The sequence below is a fragment of the Scyliorhinus canicula genome, chromosome 13 (assembly GCF_902713615.1).
Source record: "Scyliorhinus canicula chromosome 13, sScyCan1.1, whole genome shotgun sequence".
Classification (NCBI taxonomy): domain Eukaryota; kingdom Metazoa; phylum Chordata; class Chondrichthyes; order Carcharhiniformes; family Scyliorhinidae; genus Scyliorhinus; species Scyliorhinus canicula.
Window position 1 is genome coordinate 25079559 of NC_052158.1, and position 16501 is coordinate 25096059.

The window sequence follows — 16501 nt, forward strand, 5'->3', positions numbered from 1 at the left end:
GTTAGCTGGTCCAGCTAATTATCTGGCCATGATACCGACGGAAATTTTTTTTAGAACAGTACAGCACAGAACAGGCCCTTCGGCCCTCGATGTTGTGCCGAGCAATGATCACCCCACTCAAACTCACGTATCCACCCTATACCCGTAACCCAACAACTCCCCCTTAACCTTACTTTTTAGGACACTACGGGCAATTTAGCATGGCCAATCCACCTAACCCGCACATCTTTGGACTGTGGGAGGAAACCGGAGCACCCGGAGGAAACCCACGCACACACGGGGAGGACGTGCAGACTCCGCACAGACAGTGACCCAGCCGGGAACCGATCCTGGGACCCTGGAGCTGTGAAGCATTGATGCTAACCACTATGCTACCGTGCTGCCCTTATGCTACCGTGCTGCCCGAGGGTGACCGAGGGTTGTGCAGGGGGGGGGGGGGAGCAAGCCATTAAATAACTATTACCCCATGGATGGACTTCGCTCGATCCTTTGATGTTAGAGGTGTTCGTTGCCTTGCAGCTTGACTCGTTAATGTTATTTCCAATTTATGGGCAGTGTGAATCTGGACATGTTCTGGCTTTATATACACGCACATGTTTTCGTGTATAGGGAGATTTCAATCGTAATCAACACTATCAGATTATGAAAGAGCTACTCCACTTCTGATAATTTTATGAATGGAACGTTATTGATGAACCAGCTAAAAATAATTGGTTATGCGTCACTGCTCTTTCGAGATCGCGATGGGAATCGAAAACGGTCATGATTTGTAAAACAAAAAAAGTCAATCACATACCTCGCTTTGCTCTTAGGAAAACGAGCATACATTCGCACTGATGCGCACTGACTTCACTTTGCATCCGGTTGATTCAACAATCGCTCAAATGCTGATTTAATTTCAAGTGCAGTGATTTTTTTTTAACTTGGATGAACTAAATTCATATTTTCCAATCAAGGGGCAACTTTTAGCGTTGCCAATCCACCGTTCCCGCAGGTCTTTGGGTTGTGGGAGCGAAGCCCACGCAAACATGGGGAGAATGTGCAAACACCACACGCTTGATGACCCAGGATCGAAACTGCTGAGACAGCTGTGCGCACCACTCCGCCACCGTGATGCCTGAAGTGCGGTGATTCTAAAGTCATGATTGGAAAACAGCTCCCTTCTCCATTTCTAACGAAGTCATAGAAAAATCATTTTATGGAGAATAAGTGCAGAATTCGAACATTCGGCCCTTTGAGTCTGCTGCAGTATTCATTACGATCATGTCAGATCACACAACTCCGTAACCTCTCCTTGCCAACCGCCTCCCTATCCTTTGATCCATTCAACCTCAAGAGCTACATCTAACTTCCGGTAAACATACAATAGATTGGCCTCAATTACTTTCTGAGTAGCGAATTCTAAAGTTCGCCACTTTATCGGCGAAGATATCTTTCCTCAACTGAGTCCTAAATCATTTCCAACGCATTCGTAAGCAATGATCCCTAGTTCTGGACATCGGCACCATCTGGAAAATCCTTCATGTATTTACCCTGTTCTGTTGGAATGTAATAGATGTCGGTTAGATCTCCGCCCCTCATGGTTCTGAACTCCAGCTAGTGTAATACTGACCGACTTAATGTCTGATCATACATTATTCCCGCTGCCCCAAACGTTTCTTGCGGACGCCAAGTTGAGCAGGTTGATGCTTTGTGAATGATACATAATAACATAGTTCACTAAAAACTCCATGTCGTCGTAAATCAACAAGAAACAATATTGTTCCGTATTTTATGCCAATGTGCGAATGTGCGCATTGTCAGATGATTACCAAAGTTGTGTTAGAACAGGAGCAGCTTCGCTCTCTGAACAGTAAAATCTGAAGCACAATTACTCATCAATAGCGTACAAGGTTTCCGTGACAATAGTCTTTGTTCTGTCCCGTTCATTTCACTGTCTATTGACTTGACGCAAAGAAATTCGAATTACCCGCAGGCTGGACTCTGTGATGTTCGGATTGATTAACCACAAAGTACATTAAGTGGGAATTGAGTGTAAAATATTCATCCGTGCCTTTGCACGGACGTGTTGGGTTTCCGCACCACGAGTATTCCAGCATTTGCGTCTGTGCCTCCACAGGTCAAGTTGCACAACTCACCACCATGATTCATGACAGAATGCAGAATTAATCAACAATGATGTTATTATCCGCTGTTCAGAAAGTATGTCATCTAGTGTTGGGGTCGGCACCTCATCATTCTGTGTTAATGGTTCGATTCTTGTAGTGAATTATTTACTGGTCGCTATCATAATGGCAGTAGCACACAATGAAGTAGGCCACTAATATGCATACTGGACGGGACTTCAACAAGAACTGTGTAGAGGCGCTTGCGAAAGTTAGATGTTAAAGTTGAAGTCAAATGAGGTTTCCACATATTTTTTCAGGAATTATTTGCTGGAAGCCCATTCTGATGGATATATATTTCAGAGCTCAGCGCGCTAAGTTATTCGGCCTGCGAAAAAGAAGACAATTAGAAGGGCATTGGAATTCCCATACCTCAGTTCCTGTTGTTCCCATGATCCACACAATGTTTCATCATAGCGGACTATTATTCAGTTTATTAAGCTAGGTAATTTCTGAGCGGAATTTCGTTGCTTTCGTTTGTCTTCAAAGATTCAGTTTCAGTGACAGATGGCAGTGAATGTGAGGCAATCTTTTCCAGCTGTGCTATAACATCAGGTGTGTTTATCTGGTAAGTGGGACGGGACAAACGCAGGAATGATTATGGAAAGCCTGCTTGACATTTTAAAGTTGGTTATAGTACCCACACTATCATGGATATCAAAGTCATCACTTAGATTGCCAAGGACAAAGCTGCAGCGGTTAGTGATTGCCATCAGAAATAAACAAGGCCGAATATGGAACTGCTCCTGGATCTACACGAATGTGTTACCCTATTCTGGAAGAATGGTCCAGTAACCCAATATAAGTGTGATCCATCGCTGGTTAACTTGATGGCGGTTAGGCGACAATTCAAATTGCACTAACATCGAGGCACCTCCCTGAGAGCACCACCTGATAACGTGTGTGCCGTGTTGCCATTTTCATATTCAATATCAAAGCTGAACACATTTATTACAAATGCAATTGTATTTTTCCTTCAGTCATTGGAAGAAATACAATAAAAATCTTCTCAGTCTGTCACCCGCAGGGAAAATGCTGTGAACATTTATGGTCATTACATTTTCCTTTCATCAACAGATGACACTAAAATAGGTGGAATTACAGGCAGCGAGTAAAGTTATCAAACATTTCAGACGCACCTCGACCAGCTGCGGAACAGGGCCGAAAAATGGCAAATGGAGTTCAATACAAATAAGGTTGAGGTGCTGCATTATGAAAAGTGAAATCAAGGTAGGAATTTCACGTTGCATGTTAAGACCTTAGCAAGTATGGTGGAACAGAGGGACATTGCAGTTCAAATGCACTTTTGGATAAAGGTGAACTCACAGGTAGTTCTGAAAGTGAAGACGGCTTTTGATATGCTGGCTTTCATCGATCATGGCATTGTGTATACAACGTCGGAAGTTATGTTGTAGCTTTGCAGGACATTTTAAGGACGCACCTGGAGCACAATGTTCTGTTTTGGTCTCCTTGCTATTGGAAAGATGTTACTAAACTGCAGAGAGTGCAGACGTGATAGACAAGGATGTTACCAGGAATCAAGAGACTGAGTTATAGGGAGAGATTGGACAGGCTAGGTCTTTTTTCTTTGGCGCGTCGGAGACTGAGGGGTGATCCTATATAGGTGTATAAAATTGCGAGTGGCATTGATAGGGTGAATGAACTCAGTCCTTTTCCCAGGAATGGGGAAGCGAGAACTATAGGGCATAGATATACGTTAAGAGGGTAAAGGATTAATGGGAACATGAGGCTCAACTTTATTATACAGAGAGTGGTACGTATGTGGAATGCACAACCGGAGGAATTGGTTGAGTAAGAGACACTGAAACATTTAAACGGCATTTGGACAGATAGATCGATAGGATCGTTCGAGAGGGATGTGGACTAAGTGCAGGCAAATGGGGGTTGCTTCGATAGGCTTTGTGGTTGCCTTAACCAGTTTGGGACGAAAGATCTGTCTCCGTACGGCAGATTATATGGCTCTCTGATTCAGCAATGTTTCAACAATCTCAAAAGAGGTGACCAGGTTAAACATCTGCGAAAAATGCCTGCCCGACAAAGCTACTGAATTTACACTCACCTTTCCACGATAACAGCGTGTGTCAAGTTAGATAAGGCCAGGAAAATCAGAACGAGAGCTCCGAAGTAGGTTCACATAGTGTTGGCTGGTACTGTCACTGTTTGACATGTGCTGCTGCCATGCACCTTCATATCAACCACAGCGGAAATCTAATTGCATCCCTGCATTTATGGTAAATATTGCAACCATGTTTATTTGAAATACATACATGGAAACATACAGAAAAATTGTAGCAGGAAGAGGCCATTCGTTCCTTCGAGCATTCTCGGCATTCATTATGATCATGACACATCAAAAACACAAGTCTGTCAAGTGCTCATCACTGAGCAATTTACTCCGAGGGTGCCACATTGACTTTCCATACTTAGAAACGCCTTAAGATACAAATGCATCAACTCTCTTTCTCCTGGAATTTTGGTTTGATCATCAGTATCAAGAAAACAATTGATTTTATCTAGTACGTTTCCATGTATCCGTGCCAAACAGTTAAAAATGTGATGCTCGATGGGGGGATAGGTATGCACCAATTACTGAGACAATCCATCTGTTTTAGTTGAAACTAACATTTCCAATACAGGTGTACTCATTATGTCTAAGCAGAGGTGAAATAAAGTTTGGATGGTTAGTACCTTCAAAGTTACACTGTGAAGGAATCCATTGTGAGCGCACTATTCTGCAGGATTAAGATCTGGACGACAAAACTTGGCGGGGCAAAAAGAAGAACGGTTTCCCCAATAATTGTCTGAGAGATGCAGTCCTTATTTCTCAAAAAATCAACTCACAGGTTCCCGAGAGTGCAATTATTATTTGTTTAAGCTCGTAGCTAAACCAATAACAGTTGGGTTGGATCCGCTACATTCATTGAAGGATGGGGACCCAGTGCCCAAGGGTCCTGCACAGCCATTGGCTACTGGGAGACGACCTTCCGCAATTCCATAGCTCACACAAGGTTACCAGCAGACAATATCAGCACAACAACCTGGGTGACAGTACCTGACATCGCGAACTCTGGAGGCTGCTTGTTCATAAAGTAGTTGGAAACAGCAGGAGAAAAAAAGCACGATTTCGTTTAGAAGAGGATGGAAGGAAAAGGGAGACCAGTGAATCAAACAACTTACCTGAGAGGTTTTAAACTAATGTGGCAGGGGGATGGGAACCAGATTAGGAAGTAAGAGGTCAGTAAAGGGGCAGCAACTAAAGCCAGTAAGGTACTAGATAATAAACTCAATGTGACTAAGGGGAAGAGTGGACAGGGAAGAGATGATGAACGCAAAGGGACAGGTGATCTGTGGTGCATTTGTTCTAATGTAAGAAGTGTAGCAGGAAAGGCAGATGAACTTAGGGCTTGGATTAGTACCTCGTAATATGATGTTATTGGCATTACTGAGACTTGGTTGAGCGAAGAGCAAGGCTGGCAACTAAATATCCCAGGGTATAGATGCTTCAGGAGGGATAGAGGGAGTTAAAAGAGGTGGAGGAGTTGCATTACTATTCAGAGATGATATCACAGCTGTGATTAAGGAGGGCACGATGGAGGATTCGAGCACTGAGGCAATATTGATAGAGCTAAGAAATAGGAAGGGTGCAGTAACATTGTTGGGATTTTACTACAGGCCTCCAAAAAGCGAGCGTGAAGTAGAGTTACAAATATGTCGACAGATAGATTACAGAACAATGTAGGAGCAATAGGGTGGTTGTGATGGGAGATTTTAACTTCCCCAACATTTAATGGGACTCATGTAGTGTTGGAGGTGTAGATGGAGCAGAATTTTAAGGAGCATCCAAGAGAGTTTTTTTTAGAGCAGTATGTATATAGTCCAACTCGAGAAGGGGCCATACTGGACCTGGTATTGGGGAATGATCCCGGCCAGGTGGTTGACGTTTCAGTCGGTGATAACTTTGGGAATACCGATCACAATTCCGTAAGTTTTAGAATACGCATGGACAAAGACGAGAGTGGTCCAAAAGGAAGAGTGCTAAATTGGGGAAAGGCCAAGTATAACAAAATTCGGCAGAAACTCGTGAATGTGGATTGGGAACAGTTGTTTAAGGGTAAATCCACATTTGAAATGTGGGACCCTTTTACGGAAAGGTTGATTAGAGTGCAGGACAGACATGTCCCTGTAAAAATGAGAGATAGAAAGGGCAAGATTAGGGAACCATGGATGACGGGTGGAATTGTGAGACTAGCTAAGATGCAAAAGGAAGCATGCATTAGATCGAGGCGACTCAAAACTGATGAAGCTTTGGAGGAATATCGGGAAAGTAGGACAAATCTCAAACCCGCAATAAAGAGGGCTAAAAGGGGTCATGAAATATCTTTGGCTAACCGGGTTAAGGAAAATCCTAAAGACATTTATTCGTAAATAAGGAGCAAGAGGATAACTAGTGTAAGGATTTGCCCACTAAAAGACAAAAGAGGGAATGTATGCGTCGCGTCAGGGGAAATGAGTGAGATTCTTAATGAGTACTTTCCATCGGTATTCATTAAGGAGAGGGACATGACGGATGTTGTGGCTGGCGATGGATGTTTAAACACTCTAGGTCAAGTCGGCATAACAAAGGTGGAAGTTTTGTGTATGCTAAATGGCATTAAGAAGGACAAGTCCACAGGTCCGGATGGGATCTATCCCAGGTTACTGAGGGAAGCGAGGGACGAAATAGCTTAACAAATATATTTGCAGCATCCTTGAGTGCGCGTGAGGTCCCGGAGGACTAGAGTATTGCTAATATTGTCCCTTGGATTAAGAAGGGTAGCAGGGATACTCCAGGGAATTATACACCTGTGAGCTTGACGTCAGTGGTAGGCAAACTGTTGGAAAATATATTGAGGGATAGGATCTTTTCACATTTGCAAGAAAATAGACTTATCAGTGATCGGCAGCACGGTTTTGTGCAGGGAAGGTCACGTATTACAAATATAATAGAATTATTTGAGGAAGTGACAAAGTTAATTGATGAGGGAAGGGCTGCAGATATCATATACATGGACTTCTGTAAGGCGTTTGATAACGTTTCCCATGGCAGGTTGATTGAAAAAGTGAAGTCGTATGGGGTTCAGGGTGTACTAGCTAGATGGATAAAGACCTGGCTGGGCAACTGGAGACAGAGAGTAGTGGTGGAAGGGAGTGTCCCAAAATGGATAAAGGTGACTAGTGGTGTTCCACAGGGATCCGTGCTCGAAACACTGTTGTTTGTGATACACATAAATGATCTGGACGATGGTATCGGTGGTCTGATGAGCAAGTTTGCAGATGAAACTAAGATTGGTGGAGTTGCAGATAGCGAGGAGGACTGTCAGAGAATACAACAAAATATAGATAGTTTGGAGAGTTGGGCAGAGAAATGACAGATGGAGTTCAATCCAGCCAAATGCGAGGTGTTGCATTTTGGACGATCTAATTCAAAAGCGGACTATATGGTCAATGGAAGGGTCCCTGGGGAAAATTGATGTACTGAGATATCTGGGAGTTCAGGTCCATTGTACCCTGAAGGTGGCAACGCAGGTCGATAGAGTGGTCAAGAAGTCATACAGCATACTTGCCTTCTTCTGACGGCGAATTGAGTACAATAGTCGGCAGGTCATGTTACAGTTGTATAGGACTTTGGTTAGGCCACATTTGGAATACTGCGTGCAGTTCTGGTCGCCACATCACCAGAAAGATGTGGATGCTTTAGAGAGGGTGCAGAGGAGGTTCACCAGGATGTTGCCTGGTATGGAGGGTGCTAACTATGAAGAAAGGTTGAGTAGATTAGGATTATTTTCGTTGGAAAGACGAAGGTTGAGGGGGCACCTGATTGAGGTCTACAAAATTATGAGAGGTATGGGACAGGGTGGATAGCAACAAGACTTTTCCAGGAGTGGGGTGTCAATTACATAGGGTCACGATTTCAACGTGAGAGGGGGAATGTTTAAGGGAGATGTGCGTGGAATGTTTTTTACGCAGAGGGTGGTGGGTGACTGGAACTCTTTGCGAGCGGAGGTGGTAGAGGCGGGCACGATAGCATCATTTAAGATGCATCTGGACATATATATGAACGGGCGGGGAACAGAGGGAAGTAGATCCTTGGAAAATAGGCAACAGGTTGAGATAAAGGATCTGGACCGGCGCAGTCTGGGAGGGCCGAAGGGCCTGTTGCTGTGCTGTAATTTTCTTTGTTCTTTGTTCTCTTTTGAGAACCATCGTCCTCTGAACCAAGTATTGCGTGGACTGCTGTGCCAGGACTTGCAATGTGACTAATGGCTGAAAATGCTGACCACATGCATGGCCAGCAGGATGGAAAGCATGATTCTCCATTGCGCCGGCAGTTCACCAATGGGCGCTGGTTTCCCAGCGCCTTGGGATGCGAGCAATAGGAAATCCTTTGGCAGCTGACGGCAACGGTAAGTCTCACTACCGGCGAAGGCGCTGGGCCCACGAAAATACGGCTGGCGGTCCGGGACCAGGATTCTCATACGTTCCAGCCGCGTGTTTATCTGCAGCGGAAGGCGGCATACCTTTTGATGTTTTGGGTGGTCGGAGGTGGCCGGGGTTCCACTCCCACCCTTATTAATGGGACTTTTCACTGAAGCCACCCCACAGTGCCGTGTAACGCGTGGTGTGGGCTACGCTTATTGCGGGAACAGAGAATACAGCCAGGAGTTTTGGTGACATTTTGTTCGTACAGTTAGGTCATGCATTTGCTTGGGTGGGCAGTAGGATGGTCCTGACAATTTTCACACAAACGCTCAGTACCGTAGCACAGAGAACATTAGAGGGTCATCCGAGCAGGGTATGTCACTGATGCTTTCATATTTTCAGTTTGGTTCTCGTGAGTGATTGACAGACCATTTAAAATTAAAATAGGAATCAAGCACAAGATGTTGTTGACCTGGAGCATCATCATGGCTTCTCCAATGACATCGCTTGAAAATACGTAAGGGAAAGCGAATTCGTCAGTTTACGAAGCTGGGTTTAATTTACATCATTGTTATTCAGATGATTGATTTTGGAAAAGGTTTTTGATCGAATTAATTCATTAGATTATACTCCACGAGCTATGGAGGTAGGATTTGAACCCGTGTCCCTACTGTATTAATGCTGACTTCTATATCACCGGTTTGTATATGAGCACAATTACAACATGCCCATATTAGAATGTATAATTATATGTAAAGCGTAAATTCAACCCGTCTTCACATCCTGCTATTATTCGTAAATATTTGTCTCCTAAACTAAATTCGCTAATTTACTTGTTGCATTTGACACTGCGAAGATCTAAATTCAGCGTTCAGCTTTGTGCGTATATTATAAAAACTGTATTTTCTCTGCATGCTAATTGATATAATAACGCAAAACGTCGACATTTCCTGGGAGCAGCAGCATCAAAAGTGCCAGAGCCCAGTATTTCTGAGAACGTTTAGGGTGACATGAGGATGAATTATCCATCCGTTGGGTTTAACTTTTCCCTTCGGCAACTCACCCAAACCCGTGGGGTTCCAGGGGGCGTGGGATTCCAGGCAGCATGGGATGGTTTCCAGGATTCTCCGGTTTCTGCGCTGGCGGCGTGACTTCCCACCCACTCCCAGTCCCCTTCCCCCACCCCCTCCAGCACCCCCACCCACAAATCCGCCCACTGTGAAGCTTCCTTAAAACCAGATAATCCAACTCATCACTTCCGATTCGTTCTTTGGGCGGGATTCTGACGGCATAATCGAACTCGCCCCTGCCGTTTGCCAGCCTATGCTGCCAGGGGAACCAGAGAATACTGCAGTATGCGAACACTGCGCCAAATTATCTGTCCTCGCTTCCAATGATAGAGCAGCGGACTCACGATGTTCTGCAAATCATTTTACAGCTTCCAGAAAATCCGCATCGGCTGATTTCGCAGCAGTATGTGGTGACCTCAAACGCCATTGTCAAGATCCAATCCCAATGCCAGCTAACAGGGCATGTGCAAGAAACACGCAGCTGGAGAACCGGAGAATCCTGATCCTTAATCTGGCACCTCCAGATCCTCAATATGCCTAATTGAGCTACCCATTGAGAAGAGAACCAAAATCTTGATGTATAACTTGATCTATCAGAAGCTTTTGTTTGTTCCATAGAAATTGAAAAATTGAAAAAGGCACTGAAAAAGTCAGGTGGGAAAAATAACTGTCGGACAGCAAAAACTTGATTCTTCGAAATGAAACGTTTGGCGTGGAAGCATTGATCTTACATCGTCCGTCTTAAATGTAATTCATACCCTAAAATGTCTAAATTTGTATAAATATTGTTTGCTTACTCTTTTGCAAAATACTATTTTGCACCGTTTTTCACAGAAATACCACATCCATGGAAGCAACTGATGTACTGTACAAAACCAGTGTTCGACAACGTCGATGCATCGGACAGGCGTGTTGAATTCTGTTGCCCGCAAACTGAAACATGGCTCCTGCCATTTTTTTGTAGATTTTTCCGAATCAATCTGAAAAACAAATGGACAGCGCATCGTGTCCTATTGAAGACCAGCGGGCAGCGCAGAGACTGGTTATGGACTGGACACGCTCATTCACACCCCAATTGCGGCAACAGATCACCTTTTCAAATAATTTAAAAGGCCATGCGCTGTGAACATATTTTCGTGATTCATTAAATAGTTAAGTGAATGAATGACGAGATGAACAGATGAATGGCTGAATAAATGTGCACAATATATCCGCTAGGCAGCTGGTAAAGCGTATGATTGGGTAGTACAGAGTAATGGATAGATGGCTACCTGTTTTGGCAAGTTGGCTGAAAAAGAGCTGGGTGAAAACCTTAGGTTTCTAGTTGGTTGATCTTGATAGAATGGTCTTACTGTAGTTAGCTGAGGTGGGTGTTTGAGATGGGCATTGAACCGAAGAGGTGGGCAGATGAGAAATGGAATTGTGGATAAGTGAGTAAATTAGTGTACGGTCGATGAACCTTTAGGTGGTTAGATGGGTGAGATAGTTGCGATGTGGATTTGTTGGGTAGGTACGTTTTTGTACAGGTGTGTGCATTGTACAAGTGCGGAAGATGGTGAGATGTACTTCAGGTATATTAGTAGTTGGATGGGCATGTGCCTTACGTTTCAACTGGCTACGATCTTAGGTGAGATATGGACAGGTGTGTGACGTGGGTATATGGGTGTATCCAGAGAGTTTTGTGAAGCCAATAGCTGTACGAGAGGGCAATCCTCGTGAATTTGTATGCGGATCATGCCGTCGTGTGGCATCAGCAACCTAGGCATTTGGTTTACATGGGCCAGTGGTTCCTACTTCGATAGATATGGTGTGCGAGTGGGATTCTCTGTAGATGTCTAGAGAGCTACGTGGCTATGATACGTGTTTAGGTGAGATAGCAAGCTGGATAGATGGATCAGGAAAATACGTAAGAATATGAGTTGTGCATGAAATAGTTAGCTGTACGTGGTGGGCAAGCGGATATATGGATGATGTGACTAGGTGGGGGACTGGTGGGTGCGGCGGCTACGTGAGACGGTATGCCTATAATTTTCGATGGTCCAACGAATTTGGGCTACTGGTTGTGTTGATGCGTTTGTGGAGTGCGTAGGTTCATCGATGGGACGTGTAAAATCTTTATATGCGTGTTTTGTGAAGCGTGAAGAGATGGCTTGTTGGACAGCTAGGAAGACAGGCTTGTGTGTATTCGGTATACATGGTGAGATTGTCAGCTACCGTGGCTAGATGTGTATATGTTTAGGTTGGGTGAGTAGGAATGTGTTTCTGTTGGTGTATGTGTTTGTCAGATAGAAGCCAATAGGTAGTTGAGTGGATGGGAAGGTAGGTTGGAGATGTGATTAATTCAAGAGCTAATTAAGTTGGATCACTTTGGTAAGTGGGTCGGGTGGGTTCAGGTAAGGCGGGTGGGGTGGGTAATGAAGGTTGGTGTCTCCGTAAGTGGTGCGTAAGGATGGATGTATTTGCCTGGAGGCTAAAGCTTGACGTGCATTGGTAGCTTTGTGCTTTATGCTTAAGTTACAATGTTGGTAGTTTATGTGATTGTGTTTTGTGGAGAGATTGCTGGGAGCGCGGACATTTGAGTGAGGTGACTTGCACGATGAGCGTGACAGGTTGGTCGATGAATAGGTGGATGTGTTGAGCAGGTGATTTTGGCAGGTAGGTATGCAGGAGATGCACTTTGAGTAATGGGTATTTAGGTAGATACATGAGTTGGCCTTGTGATTTGCTGGATCCAGTAGGTAGATAGGTAAGATATTTCAATATCTAAGAACGTCTGCTGGTAATTGGATTTGTCAGTGTGTGTGCATCATGGTAATATTGGAGAAAAAAGTTTCCGTACGTAGATTAATAAACAGTGAGGTTGGTAAGTTTGATGAGTGGATAGTTAGAATGTGCGTACTGGTATAGTGTGAAATGGCTGTGTTGGTGGTTGCAAATCTGAATGAGCTCGGGAGTTGGTTAAGTCTGTAGTTGGATACATCGCTTTGTTGGTAGTAGGAAAATGCACAGTCCACTGTGTCGGAGAATAATATGTATGTGGTGGCGTACATGCTCAAGGAAACGGACGTACCTCGGTGTCTGGGCTAAGTAGTGAAGCTATTTACCTAGATATGGTATGTTGGAGAAATGGGGAACTGGCTGGTTTGGACGGTATGTCGGTGTGCAGATGGATAAGAACCTTCGGTGTGAAAAATGATATGTGATTAGATACGTATGCAGATGGGAAAGTGGATCAACGGCGAGGTGGTTCAGTTGAGCGTGTTGAATGTGTGAGTTTGCAGATATGTGGATAGTAGATGACCTGTGTTTCGGCTGATTTGTCGAGTGAATATATTACCAGGTGGCTGCCAAACTGAAAACGTGGTGAGTTTGTCAGTCCGTTAGATGTTTATCGTCAGTGAGTAGGGCAGTCTGAACGTCGTTCTTATATGGGTAGGTTAAGAGCTGGGTATTTTGGTATGTGTGTACATTAGCCGAATGTGCCCCGTACGTTGATGGTTGCTGAGGTCGTCGAATTGGGTCGGCAATGTTTTGAAAACATTCACAGGGTGTGCTCACTTCTGACTGGACCCATCACTAATTGTCCTTGAACTGAATTGTTTTAGAAGGACATTTAACAGGAACCACGTCGCTGTACATCTGGAGTTGCAGATAGGCCAGACCATGTGCGAATGGCAGATTGACTTCTCTAAAAGGCAATAGTGAACCAGTTGATTTTCACGATAATTAAATAGGCAAAGGTTTAACTGTCATCGTTACACGTTTAAAAACATATGAAAATGAAAATCGCTTATTGTCACGAGTAGGCTTCAATGAAGTTACTGTGAAAAGCCCCTAGTCGCCACGTTCCGGCGCCTGTCCGGGGAGGCTGGTACGGGAATCGAACCGTGCTGCTGGCCCGCTTGGTCTGCTTTAAAAGACAGCGATTTAGCCTTGTGAGCTAAACCAGCTTTGTTTACTGAATTTGAATTTCATGAGCTGCCACGTTGGATTGCAAACCTATGTACCCAAAGCATTGCCGTGGTTTTCTGAATTGCTAATTCAGTGAAAATAACTCTCAACCAAGTTTCCCAAAAGGTGCTGATCTAGATATCTTGGTCGGAAATGAGACAATATGACGAAGTGGGCAACGTGGATAACTGGTTTGCTTTGCTACACGGGTAATATACAAGGATAATTCCAGATTGATAAATTAAGTACTTCCGTTTTGGGGATCATCCGTGGACATTTAAAAGTTGATGGTTGATAACTGTGCAAGTGGGCGATTGTGTGAGATGGGCAAGAGGTAACATTAGATAAAAGCAAATTATTGCGGTGCTGGAATCTGAAAAAAAAAACACAAAATACTTGACAATCTCAACAGGTCTCGCAACAGCTGTGGAGAAAGAAGGGAGATAAAGTTGCGAGTCTGGAGTCTGGCTGTTGGTGAAAATAGTTGTGCAGATTGACAGATTTGTAGGTAATGGGGAAGGTGTATTCAGTGCCTGCGTCGGCAGCAGAGTGAGAAATCATGTTCAGCTAATTGGATAATCTAGTGCAGAGTTTAGTTGAGTAGATTTCATAAATTGGCAAGTTGGGCGAAGTCTTAAGAATGTATGTCTGTCGGGAGATAGCTGGACAGGAAGTTGGGTACGGAACTTGGTGGTGCATGGCGGCTGGTTGATGTGATTAGGCGGATTTTTACGTTGGGTGATGGGGGTTGGCGGCTGCTTCTGGGAGGTAGGAAACTGGCTACATCGCACTGTGGGTGGGATGCATAGGTTTGCTGATCACGTTGGTGAGTAGATATGTAAGCGGGTGGGAAGCTGGTAAGATAGTTAGATACATGAGTGTGGTATCCGGGCGTCACGGTGGCGCAGTGGTTAGCACTGCTGCCTTCGGCGCTGAGGGCCTAGGTTCGATACCGGGCCGGGTTATTCTTTGTGTGGAGTTTACACATCTCCCACTTCACGAGTCTGAATGGTTTCACTCCCACAACCCAAAAATGTACAGGTTAGATTGATTGGCACTGAAGTGCCCGTTTATTGCAAAAAACAAGTATTTAAAAAACGATTACTGAGGTAGGTAGGTGCGTGGGTAATATGGCAAAACGGTATTTGAAATTGCAGGTGCCTGTGTAGAATATGAGCTGGTTACGTCAGTACCTGTGGTAAGAGGAACAAGGAAACATGGATAACTGTCGATGTATTAGAGGCGAATCAGAAGGTGGTATGTGTATTGGGTACTAGGTATGTAGAAATGTCGGTGATAGAGTTAGTTGCGTGCGTGGTGAGATTTTATTTGGAAGATGAGAGGGTGCTTATCGGGTATATAGATAAGGTGGGTTGTTGGTTAGGCGATTGAGGTGTGTAGATGTGTCGGTGGCTTATGTGGTTACGTAGTTACGTGTTTGAGCTGGTTGTGCCTGGTGAGTTCGTAGTTCAGTAAGTGGATGGCATGCGTCGCTTGTTGAGTCGTTTGCCTACTTTCATGTGGACTGGAACTCAGGTGAATTGTTGTATCGGTATTTGTCGACAACCCAGGTGATTGGGTAGTTGGGAAAGTGGACAGGTGGTTTTGTGGATGAGGTTCGTATGTTGCTCAACAGATAGGCGCACAGTTGGGAAAGGATGTAAGCACCATATCGCGTTGCATTGGCAGGAGGGCGTTATGATAATTAATTTATGGTGTCCGGGTGATTGACGGATTATCAATGAACGTGTGTGGCGAGGGCAATTGTGCGATTTAAGAAAGAGTCAAGGATTTGAGTTTTAACGAGTCTTGGTCTGACTGTTTCCAGATGGTTGAGTCGTTAAAGTAGACCTGGGCTCGTTGCTTGCCTGTGTGGATGATGATGTACAGCAAGTTGGCTTTAGTAAGCAGGTAATAGGGTGATCCATGCATGATCAGGTGGTTAGAATGAGTCGAGCTGAGAGTGTGGCTGTAGTCGAGTCGCCGGGGTTTGAAGTGGTCTGGTAGTCAAGAGATGGTTGGGTCTTGGCATCACTGAGGGTGCGTCGATGCGAGTGATGTTGGTTGTGAGGAGCTTTGTCGTCACTTGACAGTCACGTGCTTTGTGCTTGTACAGTCATTTGGGCTTAGAATGTAGTTGTGTTACCGGTGTGGGACTGGGATTGAGGAGTTCATCTCCCAAAATTTGTTAAGGAGATGCAGTCATAAACGGAGAGCCAATTAACATATGCTTCATTTTTCTTCCTCCTCAGAATTTCCCTCATTGTCAGCTGGAAAAGGAACAGATAGGGAGTCAGGTAGCGAACTAATTCACATGGTTGCATGGTGGGTCGGATATTTGTGTCGTCTCGACACTGGCGGGACTGGGCTGAAAAACTAGGGGATCATGCCGGGCGGTGGTTCCAAGGACGATTAGGATCGTCAGTTATGGAAGTATGAAGTTTTTAAAATTCCCGAGTATATCCACTGACTCAGACCTCCACAGGTTCAGGATGTTCATTTCCCAAAATATACGTATCGAGTGATAAGATGATTTGAGTCTCTAGATTTTAACAATTATCAAGTCTTGACAAAGGTTAGGAAAACACAATCAGATTTAATGAATATTGGAAGTTTTGTATCGATGAAAGTCAGTGAACGATTTACAAGCAGCACCAGATTTGAGGTTACGTCACTGGACTAAGAATCCAAAGATCGAGGGTGATGCTTTGGGGACCCGGGTTCGAATCCGACGGTGGCAGATGACGAAACTTGAATCAAAAAAATCTGCACATAAAGGTGTAATGATGACCAGGAAACCAATATCGAAACAATTAAGGACAGGAGTCTACCATC

At 44.4% G+C, this 16501-nt stretch overlaps 1 protein-coding gene across 1 annotated transcript in view; it reads left to right on the forward strand.

Moving 5' to 3' along the window:
- The window catches only part of LOC119976764 (spindle pole body component 110-like), a 546263-nt gene that overhangs the window by 336696 nt on the left and 193066 nt on the right, over window positions 1-16501 (forward strand). Inside the window, exon 31 of the mRNA XM_038817508.1 lies at window positions 10334-10369. Coding sequence (XP_038673436.1) covers window positions 10334-10369 — 36 coding nt within the window. The remainder of the gene's footprint in view (window positions 1-10333; window positions 10370-16501) is intronic.